This window comes from Hyperolius riggenbachi, chromosome 3 (assembly GCF_040937935.1).
Source record: "Hyperolius riggenbachi isolate aHypRig1 chromosome 3, aHypRig1.pri, whole genome shotgun sequence".
Classification (NCBI taxonomy): domain Eukaryota; kingdom Metazoa; phylum Chordata; class Amphibia; order Anura; family Hyperoliidae; genus Hyperolius; species Hyperolius riggenbachi.
The window spans coordinates 90589293-90616487 of record NC_090648.1 but is presented as its reverse complement, the minus strand read 5'-3'; the positions used below and the strand labels follow the sequence as shown (position 1 = coordinate 90616487).

At 45.1% G+C, this 27195-nt stretch overlaps 1 protein-coding gene across 2 annotated transcripts in view; it reads left to right on the top strand.

The window, feature by feature from the left end:
* The window catches only part of MCOLN1 (mucolipin TRP cation channel 1), an 82058-nt gene that overhangs the window by 46527 nt on the left and 8336 nt on the right, over positions 1-27195 (top strand). For both annotated transcript variants that reach the window (XM_068274567.1, XM_068274566.1), the window contains exons 2-10: positions 518-714; positions 11444-11611; positions 15709-15859; positions 17661-17727; positions 18358-18454; positions 18558-18657; positions 20831-20937; positions 22532-22681; positions 23008-23109. In XM_068274567.1, coding sequence (XP_068130668.1) covers positions 625-714; positions 11444-11611; positions 15709-15859; positions 17661-17727; positions 18358-18454; positions 18558-18657; positions 20831-20937; positions 22532-22681; positions 23008-23109 — 1032 coding nt within the window. In that variant the 5' untranslated portion in view covers positions 518-624. The remainder of the gene's footprint in view (positions 1-517; positions 715-11443; positions 11612-15708; positions 15860-17660; positions 17728-18357; positions 18455-18557; positions 18658-20830; positions 20938-22531; positions 22682-23007; positions 23110-27195) is intronic.

The following is a 27195-nucleotide window of genomic DNA, read 5'->3' as shown; positions in this document are numbered from 1 at the left end:
ACAAACTGGAAGGAGAAAGTAACTGGGTTAGATGAGACATACTTTATCCTGCTGTTTGGTGCTGAATGCGACTGTTTGGGTGCCGAACCACGTAGTCCTGAGTTTGAAGGCAAACGCTACCCAGAAAGCCATGCCACTCCCTGTAAGATACCAGTATCTACGATGTTAGCATCACTGCTCAAATAACGTCCAAAGCATAAATAGACCCTCAAGTACCACCCTTCTGCGAAGCACTCCAGTATCCTCTTCTGTTTCCGTTCCCTAAAAGAGATTGGGAAAAAAATGTGTAGGGTTGGGGCTATTTAAACTCTTCTGTCCTTCCTGTCTCTTAGCTGGGAGGCGTGGTCTCTCTGGTCATTGTAATGGTGGACAAATAGAACTGTAATTTGCAACTTTTGGCCACCATGTAGAATTGGTGCCTCCAGCTGAAAGGAGCTGCTGTTGCTATTTCTGTTTGATACTTTGCTAGTTTATTGTTCTCTTGTATCTCACTTTCCTCTTTCTTGATGTTTTGTAGACGAGCGTCAGCACCTCCTGTCTCCATCGCCATACTATGGATCTGCAGTACGAGAGGAGCTCAGCCATGACGAGGTGCGGCTCCGCCGCCGCCTCAAATATTTCTTCATGAGTCCCTGTGACAAGTTCAGAGCTAAGGGGCGGAAACCCTACAAGCTGGCCTTGCAGCTAGTCAAGATCATGATGGTCACTCTGCAGGTACTATATATCGTTTTATAGATTACTACTTGTATTAAACGCTTTGTTGTGGTACATTGCTGGGGAGAGGAAAAGCTCATCTCCCCTCCCACATTCCTGCTCCTCACTGATTGGCTAAGGGCAGTTCAGTGTGACAGGAGACTGAGAAGGGAAATGCACCTCACCCCTCTGCAGAAGCTGTTGAAATACAATCTATGCTGTGCTCATATGTGTTTACAAAGCAAGATAGATGTGACCGTGTAGTTTCGGGCACATGAGGGGAAAAAAGCGTAGGTAGAAAATGACATCAGGATTGGCTTCAGCCACAGGCAGTAAAGCTGGAAAATGCCTGCAACAGTTTTCTCTTTACTATAAAAATTCACTGGAAACAAAATGTGGACAATACAATACATATGTTTATGTAAGTTGAACAAGTATTACTTGTTGAACAAGTATCTACTTGTATATGTGTTTTCCCCCTGGGCTAGTATGGCTGACCCTGCTGCTTTGAGCATTTCTAAAGTAGCACATAGTCATTAGATAGTCCAATACTTCTAGTAAATGATTGTGGTATAAACCTTTACCCTCTTTTTCTGGACCAAAGCTAGCATCTACCCACTATCAAAACTCATTAACTTCTGGCTTTAATTCTGCTGCACCCTCCTTCACATTCTGCCACCACCTTCCCTAGCGTCAACCCTGGCTTACTGGGCAGAATAGTAGCTACACTGTTGTAAGAATTATTCGCCTGAGCATTTCCATTGTTTCTAAGAGACTTTCTAAACTCATGCAGGCTCTCTCACTGGCCAAACAATGATATTTCTGTACCCTTACCTCCTCGCAATCCTCAACCGCTTTTAAAACGTTCAAACTTTACTCCACCTTTTGCTCCCGGCATTTCAGCTCACAACTTTGTAGACATGCAAGATTCAGGGTTTCTTAACCCAGTCCTCAAGGACCGCCAACAGTGCATGTTCTGTGGAAACACACAGAGGTAGATGGTGTGCTCTGCCGAGACACTAAATGATCTCACCTGTGAACGTTTGTGGTTTCCTACAAAATATGCACAGTTGGGGGTCCTTGAGGAGTCGAGAAACACTGTGCTAGAGGTTTCTCAACAGAGGTGGCCAGTAAGGGCTGCCTCTGCTGAGAATCTAGTGTGTGTGCAGCGGACTGGTGAATTGTCCCACTCCAAGTGCTGCTCTGGTGTCCTCACCCATGTCACACTCAGTCATGCTGAGCTTTATGATATTTGAGTCAGTCGAGGCATCTGATCTGCATGCTTATTCTGGGACAGTGACTTGAGACTTTCTTAAATGGCAGCATTTATACTTACCTAGGGCTTCCTCCAGCCCCATGTATGCTGTGGGCTCCCTCGCCATCCTCCCAGGCCGCTCTGTTACTCTTCTGGCCGACCAGGTGAATTATCCAATCCTCTCCAGCCACACTCCACCACGCATGGTGCAGTACGATCGTGGCCATGGTAGCGGGATTGGGGAGCACGCACGGTGCACTTTACAGTATTACAGACAGAGCCTTAGCACAGAAGTCGGCAACGTGCATTGTTGGTGAATGAAGATGGCAGCATCCTCTCACTTCAGGTTTAAAGAGAAACTGTGACCAAACATTGAATTTCATCCCACTCAGTAGCTGATACCCCATTTCCCATGAGAAATCTTTTCCTTTTCCCAAACGGATCATCAGGGGGCTCTGTATGGCTGACCTTGTGGTGAAACTCCTCCCACCGTGTGATGTCAAGACCATGGTGCTGACAGTTTCCTTTCTGTGAACCTTGTTGCATTGTGGGATATAACAGACGTTTACAGCTTTTTCCGACTGCCAAAAATGCATAATCTTCCAGTGACATCACCTGCCAGCAGTAAAAATGTCACCATACGATGAATTTCACAATGTAAATCAGGGAGAGGAAAGATTTTGCAATGGGCAAACACTGACTAAATCATTTATACACAATTATTGTGAAAATTAAGCACTTTTTTTTTTTTTTTTTTTTTTCATTACGTTATTTTCACTGGTGACTTATCTATCTTCTTTCCTTCTGTTCCAAAATACTTGAGCAATACAACCTCCCAGAGTTGTTGCCTATTTGATCACCTTTATTCTGGACCGACAGCAGCAACCGCCGCCCCCTCCACCTCCCCAATCCCATATCACTCCACAGAAACAGCCCTAGTCCAAGTGACAAATGACTTCTTGACTGATAAATCTATTTTTATTTTTACTCCATCTCTGCTGGAGTACTCCAAAGCAAGGTGCTTTAACTCCTTTTCTTTTCTCTATACACTTGGTCAACTTATTAGCTTGCTTTTATTTCCATTACTGTGTGTGTGTTCCTGAAATTCCATTGGAGAGGGTTAAAGGTTTTCCCACTCTGCTGACTGTTGAAGAAAGAGCTGACATCAGGGAACGCCTGTACACACTGTCAGCTCTCACCCCAAATGATAACTACTGTGTGTATGTAGTTTAGTGTTGACCTTTGCCCAAGAGGCCGTTTACGGTCAAAATGGTCAGTTTCAAATCTCTCTGCATAAGCATTGGGATAGTCATGCATCTGGCGATGATGGGCAGATTCGACCAAGAGTCAAATCTCTCTGATCGATTCTGATTAGAGAGAGATCTGTCAGTTGCCCATACACCACAGGCCAATTACCAATCAATTTCATGCTGAAATCAGGAATCGTCCTTGTGGCGTTGCATCTGCCACCTCGCTGGCCCGATGCTGTCCTCTAATGTTCAACGGGTTAGCAGTCGCCTAGGCAAAATTTTCATCTAGTGTGTATGAGGCTTTATACTTTTACCTATAGGCCCTGAACAAGTATGCAGATAAGATGTTTTGGTCTCGAGCCTGGCTAGATTAGCTACATGCTTGTTTCAGGTGTGTGATTTGGACACTACTGCAGCCAAAGAGATCAGCAGGACTGCCAGGCAACTGGTATAGTTTAAAACAAAATAAATATTTCAGCCAACATATCCCTCCCAATTTAGGTGTCCTTTACAAAACTTCGGTACCTACATTATCTTTTCTTTAATGCGCACTTGCACTCAGAACTTCCCCTCTGCTCTAAAAGATACATGAGCACAATAACCTTTAAAGGAAAAAAACATTCCTTTGCTACAGCTGAACTAAATCTGCACGCTTTCTACTTCCTGATTCATGGAAGCAGACATATTGTTAACAGCTTGTGCTTTCAAATTGGCTTATCTGCCATTTCTGCAGTGGCAGTCATGTGACACGAGAGAGATCAGATTACAACTTGTGATTAGACACAAATGAGGGGGAATTAAAACAGACTAAACTCTCTAAATACAAACAGTGCATTTCTCTGCTTTCCTTGTGTCCTGTGCAAGAGTTCAGGTCCAGTTTAAAGGATAATTCGATTGTCAGATAAGTTAAAATCTACAGGTCCGTACACACGCCGGACTTTAGGCAACGACGGGTCCGTCGTTGCCTCCCGCTGGGTGGGCGTGCCAGCGACAGTCCGGCGTGTGTACGCTCTGTCGTCAGACTGATACGGCTGTTCCTGAGCGATCCGCCGGGCGGATCGCTCAGAAACAGCCGTATCAGTCTGACGACAAAGCGTACACACGCCGGACTGTCGCTGGCACGCCCACCCAGCGGGAGGCAACGACGGACCCGTCGTTGCCTAAAGTCCGGCGTGTGTACGGACCTTAACAGTTGCTTCTGACAATGCCATTAGCTTTAACCCTATCTTAAACAAATCTCAGAGCCTATTATCTGCCCATTGTTTATGCCTACTTTCCCAGGAACAAAAGTTTGTTCACAACTTCCTGCAGCCTCCACCTCCTACACTGATCATTCCAAGGTTCATACACACTTGCCAACAGGGGCGCCTCTAGCCATTTTGTCACTCCAGGCGAGAAAACCTGTGGCGCCCCCCCCCCAGTCTTCAGCCACATGAAACACCCCCCCCCCCCCCCCCCCCCCCCCCCACACACACACACACACACACACACACACACACACACACACACACACACACACACACACACACACACACACACACACACACACACACACACACACACACACACACACACACACACACACACACACACACACACACACACACACACACACACACACACACACACACACACACACACACACACACACACACTTATACTATATTTTCAATCGTTTTTTTGATCGATTTCTCATAGAAGTGAATGGAAATCGATCGGACAGTAAATCTGAAAAATCTTATTGTGTATTCCCAGCATCACACATCCTGGGACTGTTTGTTTACAATAGCATTTAAAGGAGAACTGTAGTGAGAGGTATATGGAGGCTGCCATATTGATTTCTGTTTAAGCAACACCAGTTACCTGGCAGCCCTGCTAAGCTATCTGCCTGCAAAATCACACCAGAAACAAGCATGCAGCTAATCGTGTCAGATCTGACAAAAATGTCAGAAACACCTGATTTGCTGCATGCTTGTTCAGGGTCTAGGGCAAAAAGTATTAGACGTAGATGATCAGCAGGATAACCAGGCAACTGGTATTGCTTAAAAGGAAATTACCGTAATATGGCAGCCTCTATATACCTCTCACTACAGTTCTCCTTTAAAGTGACCCCAGAGATCACGAATTACATTTTTTACTTACCTGGGGCTTCCTCCAGCCCCATAAGCATGGATGAATCCCTCGTCATCCTCCCATTGCCCTCTGTTCAGCGGTAATCAGTGCTGACCTTCTGTGTATGCGCAGAAGACCCCGGCAGACATCACTGAGCCAAATGCCGGAGCTGATTATCGCTAAAACAGAGGACTGCGGGAGGATGGCGAGGGAAGAACCGTGCTTATGGGGGTGGAGGAAACCCAGGGTAAGTAAAAAAAAAAAACTTTATAAACCGTGATCTCTGGTACACTTTAAAGTGGACCTGAACTCAGAATGTCCTCTCTGCTCTTAAAGATAGGCAACAGCATAATAATTTTTACATTGAACCTGAGATGAGAAGCGTCCCAAGTTCCATACTTACCTGGGGATTCCTTAAAGGAGTTATCCGGGCAAAAATAAGAAAATAAACGCTACTTACCGGGGGCTTCCTCCAGCCCCAAGCGCCCAGCATGTCCCTCGCCGCAGCTCTGCCCGCAGCCGCTCGCCTGCGCAAACGTCGCTGTCAATCACCGCCACGTGGGCCGGAGCGGACGGCGCAGTAGTTCTGTGCCTGCGCAGTCCGCTCCACGTGGCAGTGATTGACAGCGCCGCTCGCGCAGGTGCAGTACAGGCCAACCTGGAGGCCGGCCTGACGTCATCGCTGGGGACCGGGACAGAGCTGCGGCGAGGGAATGCTGGGAGCTTGGGGCTGGAGGAAGCCCCCGGTAAGTAGCGTTTATTTTCTTTTTTTTGGCCGGATAACTCCTTTAAGCTCCGTTAGGGCTGCTCGTCCCTCGCCATCTCACTGGGTGACTCCTGTCACCTGCAGTTGTCCCCGAAAGCCTGGCTGCACTCCATCGTGCATGTGTGGCTCGGCCAGGCGTGCTCCCGTCCCTGTACTTGTACTGCGCAAGCACCGATCCCGCCCAGGGACAGGAGCGCACCTGGAAGGGCCGCACATGTGTGACTGAGCGCAACTCGGCCAGGCTTTCGGGGACAATTATGGGTGACTGGAGTCACCCAGGGAAATGGCAAGGGACGAGCAGCCCTAACGTGTTTAAGGAAGCCTACTGTAAGTATTGTACCAAAGACGCTGCTCGTCTCTGGTACACTTTAAAAAAAACATTTCTTTGTTACAGCTGATACAAATCTTAAAATAAATCATCACTTTTTCTACTTCCTGCTTTCATGGAAGCATACATATTGTTAACATCCTGTGCTTTCTAATGAGCTTATCTGCCATGGCATGGCAGTCAGGTGACACAGGGAGGGTCAAATTACAACTTGCGATTAGTAATAAATGAGGGGGCATGAAACAGGCTAAATCTAAATACATACAGGGTGCATCTCTCCAAGTTTTCCTTCTGTCCTGTGCAAGAGTTCAGGTCCACTTTTTTTTTTTTTTTTTATTAATGCAGCAGCAAGAAGTGATCACAACTTTAGCCTACTATGGGCATGGGCTTACCTTAAGCTGCCTCAGCACAGCACTCCTAATGCAGCCACTTGTTTGGGGGGTCCGGGAGGGGGAGAGAGAGAGCAGTACACATGCAAGGCCGGGCCGGCCAAGGGGGGGCTCAGCAGGGGGCACAGACACAGTAGCCGTGCAATCTTCCTGTCCTCCCATCCATGCGGCGCCAGCCAGGAGAGTCACGCTGCCTTCAGGCAGGGGGCGGAGTTAGAGGTGGCATCGCACACACACACACAGTAAACAAACTGCGGCTGCTGCTAGGGAGAGGGGTGGTGGGCGGGCAAGGCGATTTGGAGGAGGTGGAGTGGGCGGGACTATCCACCGAGACTTTCCAGCTACTCTATTGGCTGGGCCTGGGCGGGTGGGGAGGGGGGCGTGCATATAAGCGGCAGAGCACCACGACCACGTGGTGTAAATAAACCACGATCGCCGCCGACAAGCAGCTGATTTTAATAGCGGCGATCAGCCGCACACAGTCAAACCACCCTCCGCAGCAGCGTGCCCGGCGCCTCCCTCTCTTCATGCCGCCTCAGGCACCCGCTTGTAGTGACAGCCGGTAAAGGCGCCCCTGCTTGCCAACTATCTACCAAACTGGTCTGTTATGCCCCATACAACTTTTGTTGTAAAAAGTTAAAAAGTCTTTATGCTATTGTTCAAACAACTGATAAGATGTCAATCCAACTGTTGGATTGACTTCTTATCAGCTTCTTGAACCCTTCTCCCTTTTTTTTTTTTTTTTTTTTTTTTGTACACACGCTCTACTTTCAGGAACGACGGGTCCGCCAGACCCTCCCGCTGGGCGGGCGTTCCAGCGATAGTAGAGCGTGTGTTCAGTCTGTCGGTAGACTGATAAGGCTGTTTTTTGAACGATCCGCGCTGGAGGGTCTGACGGACCAGTCGTTCCTGAAAATAGAGCATGTACGAACCTTGTTCCTGAAAATAGAGCATGTATGAACCTTTAGTTGGTTTTGGTTCCCAAAACAAAAGCTTTTTTTGACAATTGTGCTGCATAAATGACTGCTGTTGGGCGTGTGAACAGACAAGTTTGGCAGATGGACAGATAGTTGGTAGGAACCATGTTTCGCCAATTATTGACCAATATTGCCACCTGCAGGTTAAATGAAAGCTCACCTGCACAATCTATTCATAGTGTTCAAAATCTGTTGTTACTCATGCCGGGCGGATCGCTCAGAAACAGCCTCATCAGTCCACCGACAGACTGTACACACGCTGTACTGTCTGCTGAAAACCCGCCCAACGGGAGGTGACGACGGACTCGTCGTTGCCTTTCATCAGACGTGTGTACGAGCCTTTACACCGTACGATTTTCTGTGCTATAGATAGATCTGATTGATAAAATCCATCATGTCCGATATTGCTCCCGATCGTTTCTGCGCTCGATTTTCTCATAGCAATGAATGGAAAAAGATAACAACGAATGAAGATAAGAGAATCTAGTGCAGAATCGCGCGGAAAAAAACAATCGGGTTGCAATCGTGTGATTGCTACTGTCTGCAGTAGAGGCCTGCGTGGGTCCACTTTTTCATACCCGCACCCTGCTTTCTGGTGAATTTGATACCCGCGACCCGCTTTTTTACATTTTCTTCTAAATTACACACTTAATGTAACATTTGTGAGCTGTAAAGTTAATAAAACCTATTTTTATACACAAACCAAAGCTAAACAAGGTTTACATGCATGCTTTCGCTACCCGCAACCCTACCCACACTGCAACTCGCTGCCCGCAGCTTAAATCAATTCGGGTACCCGAAACCGACCCGCATTTCGGGTTACCCGCGAGTACCCGACCCGCTGCAGGCCTCTAGTCTGCAGTGCATTCCCTTCCTGTCTGTGCACAAATTACTGATCAAACCTGATGTATACATAACAGATAATGTAGATGGTATCACATTCATGTTAATTGTGCATAAAGTACAGAAATGTATTTGTCCAAAGGTACAATCTGTTGATATCTGTCTAGTTTACCAGGCAATGCAATATTAATCTGTAGTGAGAGCATACCGTAATCTTTATATGTATTCTGAGTAGGGATGGTCAGTGAAATGCAAATCGGAGTTCATGCAGAATTATGCACATTCGGTAAGCAAATGCAGCTTGGAAATGGACCTATCAAATCCAGTCAAGCTAGAATACCATAGGTCCATTTTAAAGCAGCATACACTTGCATACAAAAATTATCATAATCGTGCATCAAATTGGAATGATTTGTCCCTCATTGATCATGCCTATACACCGCATCAATTTTTAAAGGACATCCGAGGTGAAAATAAACTTGATGAGCAAAACAATTGTATCCATTTTCTTCAGATATTTTATATTTAAATCTAGTTTTTAACTTTTTTTTACGGTTTGTCTCTGCTCAATGACACCTTTAGGCTGCTTTCACAGTTAGACGTTACAGGCGCACGTTAGAGCAGCCTGTAACGCAGCCTAACTTGCAGCAATGAAAACTAAATGGGCTGTTCACAGTGCCCACATTGCGTTACATTGTAACGCTGGACGTCAACTTAAAGTTGCTGCATGCTGTGCGTTATATTCGGCTAAGCCGCGTTTTACTGCACATGCTCAGTAATGTTGGAGGAGGAGGTCTCCCCTCCTCCTCCGCGGCCAGCCACATGGCTTATTAATATTCACTGCACTGTGACATGCAGTGTTTTACTTTCCAGGAGCGGCCGCTCTGTGCGGCAATTGGCTGGTGGGACCACGTGATGCGGATCACGTGGTCTCCACATCCCAGAGCACAAAAAAGGCGCACAAAGAGCTGCATAACGCAGCTCTAGGTAGCGTCCTGCTCCAACACCACCAGGCGTTGCGTTAGGGGCACGTTATGCGACTTATAACGTCCCCCTAAATGCAACGTCCTGGTGGGAAAGCAGCCTTATTGAAGTATAGTAGAGCTTCAAATCTATGAATTGAATCTTTTTATGTCTTTCCTGCTCTCAGAAGCCATTTACTGACAGGAAAGTGTCTTATGGCTGTAATTATCAGTGAGGGTTATGCTATAGTCTGACTCAGTCAGACCAGGGCAGAAACTATCACTTGCATACCTGATGTTTAACTCTTTCAGGCAGAGAAAGAAAAAAAGGAACACAGCCTAGTAATTTGTGTGCTTGGCGCTGTACATACACGTCTGTCTCATCATGTCACACGTCACTTCAGTTGTTCTTTAAGTGCCAATGCATTCAGATTTTACCTGCTCCAGCTGCCGCAACTGTCTAGCTGCTCCCGGTCTAATCCGCTGCTTTCCCTTATCGCGTGGTGGCCTCGTATAGCGCATGTGTGATGCCTGGCAGCGGACAAGACTGGGAGAAGCTGGACAGGTGAGCTTTACAATGCATGGGCGGGCACATTTACATTTTTGGGGACAGCGGCTGGGGGTTCATCGCGATACCGCATGCTGTTACCGCAGTACACACTATTGACCTCATTGGCCTGAGATTTTTCAGCGTGATTGATACAGTTGACCGATTTTGTGCCAAAATCAATTTAATTCTTGATTGGACATGCTTGTGGCAGCCAGGGCTGTGGAGTCGGTACAGAAATCATCAGATTCCTTAGTTTATGGAAACTGACTCCGACTCCAGGTACCCAAAATTGCTCTGACTCTACAGCCCTGGTTGCAGCACTGATTTTCAGCAGGTTCGATAGCAAATTGAATTGTCGATTTGTGCCGCAAAATCAATAGATGCATGGCCAGCTTAAAGGACAACTCACGTGAGAAGAATACGGAGGCTGCCATATTTCCTGTTAAATGACACCAGTGGCCTGGTAGCCCTGCTAATCCATTTGGCTGCAGTAGTGTCTGCAATACACCAGAAACACGCATGCAACTAATCAGATTTGACAATATCAGAAACACCCGATCTGCTGTATGCTTGTTCAGGGTCTATCGCTAAAAGATGCAGAGGATTCACAGGATAACCAGGCAGCTGGTATTGCTTAAAGGGACACATTATGGTCGGGAAAAAAAATGAGTTTTACTCACCTGGGGCTTCCACCATCCCCCTGCAGCTGTCCGGTGCCCATGCAGTCTCGATCAGATGCTCCTGTCCCCGCCGGCAGCTACTTCAGTGTTCGGAGACAGGCCTAGGAATGTGAGTGATTCTTTGCGTTCCTGGCTGCACTAGCAGTATAGAGGGTCGCCATTGCGGCCAGGAACGTGAAGAATCACTTGCGTTCCCAGCCTGTCGGCGCCTGACGCCGAAAACTGAAGAGGCTGCCAGCGGGGACAGGAGGATCGGAGCGAGACTTCGAGGGCATCGGACAGCTGCAGGGAGCTGGTGGAAGCCCCAGGTGAATAATAATTTTTTTTTTTTTTTTTTTTAAATAAATCCCCCGACCCTTAAGTGTCCCTTATTTAAAAGAAAATAAATATGGCAGCCTACATATCCCTCTCTCAGTTGTCCTTTTTTAAAGAGACTCGGAGACAAATAATAGATTTTATACATACCTGGGGCTTCCTCGAGCCCCATCAGCCTGGATCGCTCCCACGCCGCCATCCTCCGCTGCCTTTATTGCCGGTACTGGGTCCCATCACTTCAGCCAGTCAGGGCCAGTGTGCGCAGGGGCAGTGCATAAACCTCAGATATCAGATGTGACCCAGGAATGCTTTTTCTCTTTCAGCTGATCCTGTTTGGCCTCAGTAACCAGATGGTGGTGCAGTTCAGAGAGGAAAACACTGTGGCTTTTAAGCATCTTTTCTTGAAGGACTATTCGGATGATTCAGATAAGAGCTATGCAGTCTACACCCAGAGCGATGTGTACGATCATCTCTACTATGCTGTGGAACAGGTGAGCGGGGCAGATTATGGAAGCGTACATGTGGGCGGGACATTCCATTCCTGTCAGCAACAAGGGGGAGGAGTACTGACAGAGCTGTTGTCACTGTTTATTATACTGAAGGCACTGCTGCTATACTGTGTAAGCTAGAGATAAGTAATACAGGCAACCCTATACTTACAGACAACTCATGTTATGTTTCACAGATACAAAGTTGTCATCCTGTACAAAATATACAGTATTGTTTTTATTAAAAAAAAAGTTTTTGTTAAAGGACATCTGAAGTGAGAGGGATATGGAAGCTGACATATTTATTTCCTTTTTAAGCAATACCTGTTAAACTGGCTGCCCTGCTGATCCTCTGCCTCCAATACTTTTAGCCATAGACCCTGAAGCAGCATGCAGCAGATCAGATGTTTATCATTGATGTCAGATCTGACTGGATTAGCTGCATGCTTGTTTCTGATGTGATTCAAACACTACTGCAGCCAAATAGATCAGCAAGACTGCCAGGCAACTGGTACTGTTTATAAGGAAATAAATGGTAGCCTCCCTATCCTTCTCGTTACAGTTGTCCTTTAAATGATAGTGTTGTATAAACTGGTATAAGTAGTTTAAAAAAACATTCAAAGCACACTGAAAATTTAGCAAAAAAACAAGATTGATACGCTATGTCTGTTTTGAAGAAGGCAAACTTTTTTGTTTTCAATGCATTTTAGTAAGGGGGCTTTTAGGACCATTGTAGTACCTTACACACTCCAATGAGTTCTGGGTCACCATGAGCTAGCTGGTTAGTCTGTACCTCTCGGTGTTTCAAGTCCTACCCCATAGAGCCAAATTAATCCATGCCATGCGCTGAGGAGGATCAACCAATCCGAAACAATCTGTATGCATGTTGGATTAGTATAGCTCTGTACTAATTACAAGCTGACACATCATTGCATTCCAGCGGTTCTGGAGGTGCGTGTAGCTTCTGAAGCTACGTACACACATGCGACAACGATCGTTCGACGAATGAACTTTTTAATTGATGAAAGAACGACCTAAGTAAAGTTAGTTTTAAAAGGTGTGTAACGATCTGATCGTTAGAACGAACGTTACATCACGTAAAGCAACTATTGCGCCTGCGCATAAAAATGAAAAGTTCCATGGAGAAATAGCGAAATGCGCATGACAAGCCAGGTACGAACGACCGTTTCCAATGATGTACTACTTTTGCAAACGATCGTCGTTGGGAAAAATCCGCCAAGCTAGATCGTTCGTTTTTAACGATCTAGCTCGTCCGTCGTTAGACTTAATGGTCGTTGGCTGCTTTTTTTTTAAACGATTGGAACGATCGTTTCAAACGACTATAGTCGCATGTGTGTACGCACCTCAAGGGCAACGATGCATTGTGGGAGACATCTCAAGCTCACTCCAACCTGAATTATCACAAATTCTTTGTTTTAAGAAAGGAAACGTTTGTTTTCGACGCTATGTCCAAATCCAGAGTTGTGTGAAAGTAAATCCATTATCCACGTTTCTCTATGTATAACACATGGCTCAATGTGCAAACAAACTCCCGGAACAATTTGTAAGCGCTGGACCACCTGTGGTGGAGAAAAGTATACTGAGCAATAAAGCGGAACCTGAACTCCGAACTTCCTCTCTGATCTAAAAGATACGCAACGGCATAATAACCTTTAAAGAAAAATATTTCTGTGTTGCAGCTGATACAAATCCTGCAATAAATCTGCAGTGTGTCTACTTCCTGCTTTCACGGTCAGTCAGCTGACACAGCTGAGGGTTAAGATTACAGGGGTGATTAGCCACAGATGAAAGGGAATTATACAGGCTCAACTCTCTAAAATCATACAGGGTGCATTTCTCTGTTTTCTTTCTGTCCTGTGCAAGAGTTCAGGTCCACTTTAACCTCCCTGGCGGTTTATTTATTTTGCCAGGGAGGCTGAAATGGGGTTTTTTTTAAATTAAAAAAAAAATATTTCATGCAGCCAACTGAAAGTTGGCTGCATGAAAGCCCACTAGAGGGCGCTCCGGAAGCGTACTTTCGATCGCCTCCGGCAATCGAAAGTAACAAGATAGGCCGCAATGAGCGGCCTATCTTGTTTCGCTTTCCTCGTCGCCATGGCGACGAGCGGAGTGACGTCATGGACGTCAGTCGACGTCCTGACGTCAGAGCCGCCCTAGCGCCAGCCGGAACTGTTTGTTCCGGCTGCGCTGGGCTCGGGCGGCTGGGGGGACCCTCTTTCGCCGCTGCACGCGGCGGATCGCCGCGGAGCGGCGGCGATCGGGCAGCACACGCGGCTGGCAAAGTGCCGGCTGCGTGTGCTGCTTTTTTCAGAATGCAAATCGGCCCAGCAGGGCCTGAGCGGCGACCTCCGGTGGCATACCCCGAGCTCAGCTCGGGATTACCGCCAAGGAGGTTAAAGTACACCTACTGTACTACACAAGGAAACATGAAATGAAACCTGCTTTTCTAGTTCCTGTAAAGGTTGTGTGCTGACCTGTGTTTGAATGAACATTCAGAAGGAGTTTTGCAGCTCCTGCTGCATTAACATGGGGATAATTTTGTAAAGGTGGCAAAGTGGATCTCCAGTAAAATGCCTTTATATATGTAGCAGTTCGAGGTACAACAAACACTTTCAGCTCATGAAATAATATAAAACTGCTACAAAAGCGGAACAGGATTATTATAGTGTTCGAGTGTAAAGCCTCACCTACACGCGTAGATGAGGCGGCGATGTGGCTTATCAATCGAGCAGCTGATGCGGCTCGATTGATAAGATCCGACAGGTCGGATCTTTCTACCGCCGATTCCCTGCTTGTTCCCCGCGAGGGGACAATGGCAGGGAATCGAGCAGGAGATAAGCGGGGACGAGCGGGTATCGAATCCGGCGTGGGCGAGCGGGGACGCGGAAGAGGCGATCGCCGCCTCATCTACGCGTGTAGATGAGGCTTTACAGAGCAGATTACCTCACAAAGGAATGGGAGTATTTAAAGCTACGTCTACACGGATCGGCGGCGATTTGGCTTATGCGGCTCGATTGAAAAGATCCGACAGGACGGATCTCCCCACCGCCGATTCCCTGCTCGTTCCCCACGAGGGGACAATGGCAGGGAATCGAGCGGAAGATAAGCGGCGCCGACGGGGACGAGGGCGGATCGAATCCGAGCGGGGACGCAGAAGAGGCGATCCGGCGGCTAATCAAGCCGCCGGATCGCTCCGTGTAGATCCGTCCTGTAAGCTGGCTACAAAATCTAATATTACCTGAAGTATAGTAGTGTTATGCATTATTAAATCAGGCCTGTGGAGTCGGAGCAATTTTGGAGTTGGATGATTTTTGTATCGACTCCACAGCCCTGCATTAAATATATGCCTTCCATCCTGCCAACTACTTTACTTTACTTCCAAGTCTGGTTGTGGGCTTAGAAAACAGGTTGGGGACATTAATGTATTTGGTTCTGTTATTGCAGATTCTTATTGAGACTATATAAAAGTATTTTTGGGGGGATTTTTTTTTTTTGTGTTAGACTTGATATGTATGTTTTTTATTTTTTTAAGAAAGCCTTAAGGGAGAGAGTTATGGAGGCTAATATGCAATATTTTTTTATTTTAAACAATACCAGTTGCCTCACTGTCTTGTTGATCCTCTACTTCTAATATTTTAGCCACAGACCCTGAGCAGACATGCAGAGCAGATGTTTCTGACAACAGTCTGACAAGGTTTGCTGCATGCCTGTTTCAGGTGTGTGACTCAAACTGCTGATGCCAGCATGACTGCCAGGCAACCGGGATTGTTTTAAAAGAGCAACAATCCCAAAAATGTGTAAAATTTAAAATAGTGTTTTTTGTTCATATGTCCTAGAGCAAAATGCACTGTAAATTCCTTGTTTTTTTTTTTTCCTTATGTTCGTCACTTACAGTAGTTCATAAAATTCTGACAGATTTTTGGACTAATCCATCTCCCTCTAGGGTTTTCTCAGTATGTTCTTATTCTTTTGCTGAAAAGCACACCTGTGTACACTATTTTGGCAGTTGGAGCGTGCCACTGCCATCCATGGAGCAGAGTTTAATAAGATTTACATTTTGTTTTGTGCTTCTCCGGCAGTATCTCTCCCTGCCGAACCAAACCACGGCTCGCTATGCCTATGTCCAGCCCTTCAACCGGTCAGCCCTGTACTTGTGCCAGCAATATTATCGCAAGGGCCACATCGATCCTGCTAATGATACCTTCAACATTGATCCAAAAGTCATCACAGGTCAGCATCTTCAGTAAACATTGTGTGTTGGGGGAGGTGTTTGTTTGCTGGGTCTACACAGTGCAATGGACCAATTGATCATCCCCATTGTGATCTGTAGATTTGGACACTGTGCATTTTGCATACAACTGGGGATGGGGGAATCTCTCTCATGAACTCAATCCTCTCCTGCTGACAACATTCCGCCAAAGGTCACCTCCCTCTTATCAGAACTCCTAGTAAACTTCAAAGCAAGAATGTAAGCTGCAACCAAACAAATAGCAGTACATACTTTCATGTTAAAGGCCCGTTATACTTGCTCAATCAATGTCTCCCAACGGGAATCGTGATCCCTTCCATTGGGCAACATTACAGGGCTAAGGCTCTGCAGACATGTCACTGGCTTGCAGGCTTATTGTGCTTAGTCACAGATGAGGAGGGAATAGAGAGGGTAAACTCTCTAAATACATACAGGGTGCATTTCTCTGATTTCCTTCTTTCCTGTGCAAGAGTTCAGACCCACTTTAATGGAATGGTTCCTCAGTCACCGCACATTGGCCACATCAAGTAGAGCTATTGGTGTAAGATAGTAATTCAGGGACGTATTGTTACCTGATCTACCCAAAATCTAATCATGCATCCTGCAAATTGATCAGAATTGGTGACCTCCACCTTGTACGTTGTACAAATAAGTAACAACAATTGAAATTGATTAACCACTTAATGTTTACAGTACAGTATATCTACTCCCCTAAAAACTTTATCTAAGCCTCAGGGGAGTAGATATTCGTAACCCTGCTACAATCGCCGCTGTGCGTGCTCTCACGTGCTCACGCACTCGTTCTTGCTGCTGCATGTTAGCCTGGAGATCAATGAATGGGAACGCAGTTCCCAGTCATTTTTCTAGTTCCCCGTGTCCATGATCGCGCATCAATTAGATGCCTGCGGTCATTTGTAAACACTGTAAGTTACACTTACACGCATTAGTTCCTGTTTGTGTACTAAAAGCATGCGCAGGAAGCTAATAACTGAGGACATCTTGTGGCCAAAGAGTAAAATTACACCTACAATCATTTACTTTAATAAAGAGACCTACACATAATTTAAAATTAACCCCTTACCTCCCTCTCCCATAAATGCCCAAATAAAACTTTTGCATTTAAAAATAATAATAAAATAAAGTAAAAAAAAACAAAACGACATAAATACTTACCTTAGGGACTGAACTTTTTTATATGTATGTCAGGAGGGTATATTACTGTTATTTTTTTAAATTATGGGCTTGTAAATAGTGATGGACGCAAAACTGAAAACCTGCACCTTTATTTCCAAATAAAATATTGGCGCCATACATTGTGATAGCAAGATAATTTAAATGGTGTAATAACCAGGACAAATGGGCAAATAAAATACGTGGGTTTTAATTATGGAAGCATGTATTATTTTAAAACTGTAATGGCTGAAACTGAAAAATGATTTTTTTAATTTTTTTTTTAATATTCCCATTAAAATGCATTTAGAAAAAATAATTCTTAGCAAAAGGTACTACCCAAAGAAAGCCTAATTAGTGGGAAAAAAACCAAGATACAGATCATTTTGTTGTGATAAGTAGTGGTAATGTTATTGGCAAATGATTGAGAGGAGCACTGAAATGTGAAAATTGCTCTAGTCCATAAGGTAAAAATACACTCAGGGCTCAAGTGGCTAATATAGGTCCACACACACCATAATTTGTGTATTGATTATGTCTTTTTAAATAATAAAAATATTTTTGTAACTGGCTTCATTTATTATATTTTTGTGTGTTTTTGTTTTTTTACAGACTGTATTGGTGTGGATCCCAGTGACACCAGGCAGGACTACAGGAATTTTACCATCAAGTTTCACAAGTAAGAGACTGTTAGGCTGGATCCACACTATAAGCGCTTTTCTGAGTGCTTTGTGATTAGCGCTTTTTAAAAATTTCTCCCATTCACCTTCATTAAAATCGCGGTAAAAATGATTGCGATTTTTCACGTATGCGAACGCGGCGACTTTTACACTATTTTTACCGCGATTTTAATGAAAGTCAATGGGAGAAATTTTAAAAAATCGCCCAGAAAGCGCTTATAGTGTGGATCAGGCCTGAATGTGCAAGTTCTTCTGGTAAGGAACCTAAACAGAGGGTAGCTACAGGCATAGCTGCATGAGATTTGAACAGAGGGTCCTATAGGAACCTAGTTTGAGAGCTGAGCGTCCCTGCTGGTCGGTAAAGTAATCTGTCACATGAGTTCTGCTAACTGAAGTGTAGTAAAAAAAAAAAAAAAAAAAAGTGCCCTTATATCAAACAAGAGAACTCTATTGAAGCTGCTTATGGGTTTAAGAAGGTATTTGATTCATCCACAGTATTCCTTCCTGTGAGCATGCTTAGTTTGTTGGGGCCGGCTGGACTGGTCAGCATAGGCTTATTTACCGTAATAATCATTGCTTTCTTTCTTTTTTTTTCTCTCTTTTTTTTTTTTTTTTTTTTTTTTTTCTAGAGTGATAAACATCACTGTACAGTTTGAGCTGAAAGCGATAAATCTCCAGTCGATCATTAACAATGAGATCCCTGACTGTTACACTTTTGCAATCACTGTAAGTACACCACTGATCAGTATAGTTTTAGTGGCACCTAGCGTTGGACTTCCCTCTCTGCCGGGAACATGGGCTCTCATTTTTCCAATGGTTTCCCATACAGATCCTTTTTGATAACCAGGCACACAGCGGAAGGGTGAATATTCAGCTTGAAAATGATGCAACTCTTAAGGAATGCAAGAATCCCAGTGTGTTCGGCAGAGGTGAGTGATTGCTTCCAGGGGTACCCATAATCCTTTGCTTTGGTGGGTTAAATGGTCAAGAGCCGGGCTGCCCACACTTCTTCAGGTCGCGAGCTACTTTGAAATTTGTCGCGACCAAGCGATCTACCAGAACAGGTAGAGAAGTATAGGTGCCCAGTATAGATGGCTAATTATAGGTGCTTAATATAGGTGCCCAGTATAGATGGCTAATTATAGGTGCTTAATATAGGTGCCCAGTATAGATGGCTAATTATAGGTGCCCAGTACATGTAGCTAGTGTAGGAGCCCAGTACATGTAGCAAGTGTAGGCGCCCAGCACATGTCGCTAGTGTAGGCGCCCAGCACATGTCGCTAAGTTTAGATGCCACGCCCAATAAGTACAGTAATCACTTACCTCCCTCAAGTTCCAGCGTTGGTGTCTGCAACCTGGTCTCCTCTCCTTCACCCTAGCTGCAGCTCCTTCTACACGGAGGGCGGACAAGACAAGGGCACTGTTTGTTCCGGCGAGTATCAGATGTGGCTGCATTCCATCAGATGCTGCTGCTGCTAGCGGCCAATTAGGGAAGGGAGATTATTATTACTATTTATTATTGTATTTATAAAGCTCCAACATATTACGCAGTACTGCACATTAATTTAGGTTACAGACAATATTTAGGGGTGACATACAGCAATATGACAATACAGGAATACAAGAAAACCAGATCACACAGCACAGTATGAGCACAAGGGAATGCTTAGTCACTGGATGGAGCATGGAGATTAGGCAAGTTAGAGATGTGCGGCTGAACAGAGAGGTCCTCCCCTTTAGCCGCGCATCTCCCCTCCCCATCCCTTCGCTGATTGGTCGCGAGTAGCGGCAGCAAAATCGGATGGGATGCGGCCAAACGGATGCGATTATTTGATGGGACGCGTCCACGTGGCCGCGATCTACCCATCAGTCGGTCGCGATCTACCGGTAGATCGATCAACCTATTGGGCAGCCCTGGTCAAGAGTCTACGAATGATCAAGAAGGTGGAATTTATTTTTTCTTGCATTCCAATTTAATTTAAATGTTATGTAGCTTCTTGGACCAATAAAAGCTGGTCCAAGTAGTCGTTTTCAAGGCTTAAAAAGTAGTCTTATAAGCCTAGAATATACAGTAGATCACCTGGGAGGCAGATTATGGAGAAAACGTTTACACGCTGTTATCTTGCTATGATTGCAGCAAAGGATTATTTTGGGGGGTAGTTTTTGGCTGAAAAATTTAAATGAAAGGCTACATTTTTAAAGCAGAATTACATTCTGACACACATTGGTTATAGAAAATAATCCCCTCCTCCAAAAACAGAATACCATCTCCATGCTTCACTGTAGGTACAGTGTTTTTGGATTGTGAGCTGTGTTTGCTTTCTGCCAAATAGACCGATTGGTACTGAGGCCAATTGCCATATTTTTTCCTTCGTAAGATGCACCAGACCAAGAGACTAATTTTTACTTCTGCAAACAGAAACATTCGATTCTCCATTCCATACCTCAGAGAAAGGATGAAAGAGCTGAGTGCATTACATTTGGGCCTGTTGGAATAATCACGTGATAGTCCTTCATAGGAAAGTGAAAGCATACGTTTTAACCATTTCATATGCACTCTGCTATCAAAATGGCACGAAACTACAAATAACATTGCATTACAATACTCACTATCATTTCACCTTCATTTTTAATGTAATATTCCTACCACAGTTTATGGACAGTTTGGTGGTAAGCGGTATGGACTTTATGGACAGTTTGGTGGTAAGCAGGTTTTGTATGTAGGAGGAAAGGGGACCACCTGAGCGACTCCCATTACATTACAAGGTAATAATGCAAACTTTATACAGATAACACTTAAGTTGAGAATCTATGGACCGAATCACACTGGGGTCTGGTGGAATTAGGGGATGTTGTTTGCTGCCGTGCTTGACAGATGCTTTATTCACAGGAAGGAGAGGGTTTATCTCAATAATTGTGGTTTGCCGGTGATTGCGCAAATGTAGCGGGCTGCGGCGATTGTGGTCAATGCTTCTTTTCCCCCATGGAGTTCAAAATGTGGCAACGGAATGGCAGGAATCTACGCCAAATGTTTTTCTGCTCGGTTACAGAAAAGCTGCAAACTATTTGTAAAACTTAAAATCTTATGTTGTGTGTTTCCAGGGGATAACCACTCACGCCTGGCATTCGATGTGATCATAATCTTCTCTTGCATCCTCTCGCTAATCCTGTGCGGACGTTCCATTGTAAGGGGTCTTAAACTGCAACACGTGAGTTTTTTTAGTTTTATTAAATTTTTTTTTATTTTTTTTTGCATTTGTGCAACCAGACGTATAATATCCATTTCTGCGTACACTGGAGTACTGGAACAATTTTTCTACTCTAGTCCCCCCCCAATTTACTTGGGACAGTTGATGACTTCATGTTGTGGTGAGCTGCTGCATTATTGCTGCTGCCTTGTCCCCAGTTGTGATGACATTTCCCACTATACTGGGCAGTGAAAGGTGTTTCTGTGACGTGATACAGAGATTCCATGTGGGGGTTGTGGATGAGGAGAAGTCGAAAAGCACTACCGGGGGGGGGGGGGGGGGGGCAGCTCCAGCTGGATTGACAATACATTTAAGCACTACCGGGGGGGGGGGGGGGCGAGGGAGGGGTGGATTAAAGCAATGTGAGGCCTTGGACACACTAGAGCACTTTTTTGGCGTTTTGAGACTCTCCTGCGCTTTTAGAAACTCTTTGTTAATGAAAGTGTATGGAGGTGAGCCCTACTAGCGCGATTTGCAATTTTTGAAAATGGCAAACGCAGGACATGCAGCATTTTGTGAGCATTTGGATTCCAATACATAATGGCTATCATTCATAAAGCATTCCCGCATGCGGAAATGCTGAAAACAGCTTACTTTACCGACCACTCAGCAAAATGTGTATTCATAAAGGCTGTTTCCGCATGAAAAGCTGACATTCCTGAGCAGAGCGATAAATTACCGCCGTGTGCGGTGATTATTTTAACAAATGTAACAAAATGTCAATTCATAAAGATTAGAGCAAGCGGTATGCGGACGGGGAATACCGCTCCCTTGGAAGTAGCGATAAGCATGCGGATTACAGCTAAGTAAATGGAGACCGACCTCCCAAGCAGCAGCAGCAGAGAGCAGTGCACGGGAGGGACTCCTGTTACGCTAGCCTACCGACAGCCTAGTTCGGGAAATCGCCGCACTGCTATCGCAACTGGCAACATTTTTATGAATGAGCACCCAGAAGTCTAAAATGCCGAAAGCGGTATTTTCCCGCACAGATTTGTGTTACCGGACTCACTTTTATGAATGATAGCCATAGTATAGGAGTGCGGCAGTAGATCATGGCCCATAGAGTTGTGCTGCAGTAAACAGTACAATGGTGCAGTTCGAGAAGTCTTCCCCCCCCCCCCCCCCCCCCAAAAAAAAAAACTGTTATAAGTAAAACTTGCTATGGTCTATTATTGCCATTTTAGTACATTTTTAAAGTATTATAGACCTGATGACTGCTGCTTGGCAGATCCATACAAGTCTTCTGGATAGAGAATATCTCTAAATGTTATTGTATTGTATATTACCGGTATTTATGATTTTCTGCAGTGATGGTGTTGTAGTTATTAGTTATTTTTTTTGTGTTTACCTTTTCCACAGCTCTTTACAGAGCACATAGTTGTATCACTAACTCTCCTTCAGAGAAGCTCATAATCTTGTGTTTTTTATTTTTTAGTCCATAACGTTTCTCTCACTCTGTGTCAGGTGTGGGCAATGCTGTTTTACATTAGGCCTAGCTTGTAGTTCTGCTGTGTGGTTACATGCTGATCATTAGACTACTTTCTCCTCTCTCTAGGAATTTGCAAGCTTTGTGCGCACCCGCCATTCCCTCACTGTCACCGTGTCTGACCGGCTGGAATTTGTGAACGGCTGGTACCTGCTACTCATCATCAGTGACATTCTCACCATCGCTGGCACTGTCTTGAAGATTGGCATAGAGTCCAAGGTAACCCTCCCTCTTGGTATGGTCTCTTTCATAAGTACAGGGCAGCAGGATAAAATGTGAGGGTAGTTGTGTAAATTGTGCTTTCTTGTGTCCCCCCCCCCCCCCCCCCCCACACACTGTTGGACCATTTATCCAACTCCTGTCACCTTTGTATTCAAAGTATCCATAGGTCCCACACTGTGGGTTCTTTTTAACAGTCATATAAATGAACTTGTTGACCACTATTTTAAACTGTTTGAATCTTCATTAGTTGAAGGTTTGGATTGGAAGTTATTCTGGATGTTGTCTATAACATGCACCTTTTTCAAAAAAAATTTCTCCCCCAGACCTTTGCCAGCTATGACGTTTGCAGCATTCTTCTGGGCACCTCCACCCTGCTGGTTTGGGTTGGTGTGATCCGCTACATGAGCTTCTTCCAGAAGTACAACGTGAGTAACGTATAACTGCCGTTTTTGTGAGTGAGGTTACAGGTCTCGGTGTCCCTGACCCCCAGTAGTGTTGTGCCATTGCTCTGTACCTCTGCGTGGTGTACGATTTCTTGTGAGTCTGGAGTTTTAGTACAAGCCATGTGGTTGTGAAAAGGATAAAGCTGTTGTTGCAACTGTCAACAGGAAGTTACTTGGAAAGTGGGGAAGTTCCTTTTTAAGATAAAAATTAACACCTCTGTAGTTACACATGCATGAGAAGCGATTGCAGCTCCACAAGGAAGACAAAGTCCATTCACTGCTCTGTAATCCGTTATGCTAAGACTATTTGTACAACTTCCATTCTTTATTATTAAGATTAGCATATTTGTCTGTGTGCTTTGAGGACTTAAGCCAGGGGTGGCCATTAGGTAGATCGCAAAGGACTTCATGGTACTAGATTTTCCATTCTGTGTATACACATGTGCTCCTAAATTTGTACATAGGTAGACCATTTTGACTTGCTAATTTTTTAAAGAGGCTCACAAGCCAAAAAAGTGTGGGCACCTCTGACTTAAGCCTTGTACACACTTGATCCCTTGGGTAACAGATGGGTCTGAGTGCTGTTTAGATGGATCGCTAGAGCTGGCACATGCAGTTCACTCACACACCTACACATACACCTCAAGCACATGCACTAAAGGTCAGATCGACCAAGAGACAGATATGTGCCCGTGCATTACAATATTTTACCAGTCCGCTGTCCACTGAGTGTCCCCTGTACTTCTGCATTTGCTGCATGGCTGCTGGCGTTGCTGTCGTTATAGCATGTGCAGCGCACTTGTGACATCACACGCGTGCCCCACGTACTGTATGCCGGTAGTCATGTGGGACCCTAATGCGGAAGTACGTCGAATACTAGCGGGCAGCATGACAGGTAAATTTAACGCACGGGCATTGAGGGCAAATATAACATTTTGGTGCGACGGCGGTAGGGGGGGTTCGTCGTGTTTGTCGCAATATCGCACGCGCTGCTACCACTGCCTTTGCAAAAACACTGTCCATACACCACAGGAATTGTGGCTCAAGCAGAGTCCATCAACAGTTGCCATGATACTTCTGTATAGATCCCACCCAACTATTTGAAGCACACAGTTCTGTGGGTACCACACCTAGTAATGTTCCAGGTCGATGGTTCACCTTCCTCCGCTTGGGATGGGGCTAGGGGAGGAGCCAAAAAGCAGTCTGCAGTGTGTGACATGGAATCTGCACAAGCCTCCTTTCTACGTATGGAACTATTTGTTTTTCGGTTAATGATTCTCCCATAATTCAGAGTTAATGCAGAATACAGGGTATTATGCATCTTGAAAATGGTCCAATGAAAGACAGCTGCTGCTGCTTTTGCTTTAATCCATTTTCAAGTTTCATACATTTGCATAAAATTACGGTACCATACACTTTGCATCAACTCAGAATTATTTGCACCTCATTGACCAGCTCTACTCCTATCCTTTGGGCTTCTTCACACTCGGGGGTGTTTGTGGAGCATTTCAGCTGGCAATCAGCAAAGCGCTGTGACAAATGTATGCTTGCTGGATCATTCTCACTGCAGCATTTGTGATTTGCATAACCAATACAAAAAGAAAAAGTACCCATAACTGAGGCGAAGTAGATAATCACAGAAAAGTATACGCCAAGTATTGGTGAAAAATAATGTAATCTTTATTAGTATACTCTTTCAATTTAATAAAAACATTAAAAAACAATTTAAAATCCCCCCCCCCCCCCCTTATTGTCTGAATTAAATCAAAACTCCCTATTAACTGCAGGTTACAAATAATGCAATGACAAACAATGGAGATGTAACAATAGCTGATCGAGAACCAGTGTAAAATCACAATCAACAAACCTAAGTATAAAGTGCCAATGCAAGCAAACTACAGTACACAATCAAAGTGTCCAGTGTATACAAATGGCTCAATCCTGATATGAAACACCTAGCGATAAAAATCTGTGCAAAAAATCAATATTGGAGACGTAGTCCACTATTTAGTGAAGAGAAAAGTAATAAAATAAAGAGTGCTGCTGCGGGAAGGAGAAACAGTGAGGAAACACCACATAGGCCCGGGTTCTCTTCTGCATTTGCCAACAGAACCGTACGGTTCCGTTGTCCGGACTAAAAAAGGCAGCAGGACCCAATTTTCCGGACTGTTTCGCTCAGCGGAATGGAAACGGAAGCTTTTGCAGCACAATACCGTGTTTCCCCGAAAATAAGACCCTGTCTTATATTAATTTTCCCCCTAAAAGATGTGCTAGGGCTTATTTTCAGGGAGGGCTTATAATTATGAGGGGTGACACTACTGTATGTGCTCCCTCTTGTAAAATGTGCCCCCCATGTTGTCAGATGTGCCACCCCCCTGGTAGTCAGATGTGTACACCCCCCCCTCCCCCCCGGTAGTCAGATGTGTCCCCCGTGTAGTCAGCGGCAGCCCCCAGCATCCTCTACAAAGTGGCGAGTGGAGCCCAAAGTCCCCCATTTGCTCCCACCCTCCCTATGCAGAGTGGCGAGCGGAGCGCAACCTTTAAAGCAAACAAGAAACTCACTGGGTTCCGAGGGGCCAGCGTTAACACCTCTCTTCAGCAGCGCATAGCTTCCTCTCCTTGACAACGGCTCCTGTCATGTGATGCATGCACGTTAAGGGGCGCATCATGTGACGCGCCGGGACGTGCGTGCATCACGACAAGAGCCGTTGTCAAGGAGAGGAAGCCGCGCGCTGCTGAAGAGAGGTGTTAACGCTGGCCCCTCGGAACCCGGTGAGTTGTTTGCTTTATAGGTTGCGCTCCGCTCTCCACTCTGCATAGGGAGGGCGGGAGCAAATGGGGCACTTTGGGCGGCCAACTAGGCCTTATATTCCGGGGGTGGCTTATATTTCAAGCTTGCTTGAAATATAAGCGAGGTCTTATTTTTGGAGTAGGTACTATGTTCGGGAAAGACGGTAGTATTCTATGGAAAACTGACATTTTATAGCACACTGGCTGCAAAAACTGACCATTTTCCAGGATCCAGATGGCCGGATCCGTACGGCCGGCTCCGGAAAAAAACGCAGATGTGAACCGGGCGTAAGAGAAGACCTGCAGCAAGTTGGGAGACAGGAATACAGCCTTATGTGCTCGTAACAGATGGCTGCTTCCAGGGGCCTAACAAGGAAGAGGCTTAAAGAGAGTTTTATTGCTCCAGCGGGGTCAGGTGATTGAATAAATGCTGCGCGTGGCCGCGTACATGGTGCTAGTATAACGTGCGTTCCACTGGCGCACGGTCTGCACCGGACTTCCGTGCGCTCCATCAGGGCGCATCTAGCAGACGTCACAGAACGATGTATGCAATGAAAAGGTCGCACAGACGCATGAGAATAAATAAGATGACCTGGCTGTAAAGAAATTTAGAAGTAAAAAGTAAACAGAATAAGCACACCTGAAGTAAGATGTACACTAAGCTAAAGGTACTATATACATTTGTTAAATAGAAACCTATCTCTCAAAGCAAAGATGGCATTATTGGGTAGAGTTTCCATGCCATCTAGTGGTCAATAAATAAAATGGCAATAAATATAAAAAACAGCAATTCGCATTAAGGCTGGTATCCGAGCTAGCAACCAGACAATTCTTCAAAGTTTCTTCAAAGGAGACAAAGTTCTTCCATAGTATGATTAGTGTCTCCTAAGGTTCTGAAAACCTTAGAAACTAAGATTTTCAGGTGGGAAATTAGTAAGTGTATTAATCACAATAATCCAAGGGTTATGAAATTCAGAACCCGTCAACACCCGCTTCCTTAAAATGCATTATTCAGTGATCACAAACCAAGGCAATGTGCAACAATACGTTATCTCAAAAATGTTCTGGTAGCTCCCCACTCACTTAGGGTGCCGGACCAGGACAATTTTAAACCTATCAGTGCGATTTTACAACAGAAAAGGAAAGGGGAAAAGACAAGCCAAAGCCACCTACAAGTAAAGGAATCCCATGTTGATAAAAGTCAAAAATAAGGATCGCACTCGCCTCGATCCTTTTAAAATACGAGGGGGTGTAAGATAGGGTAAAAGATGTACAAAT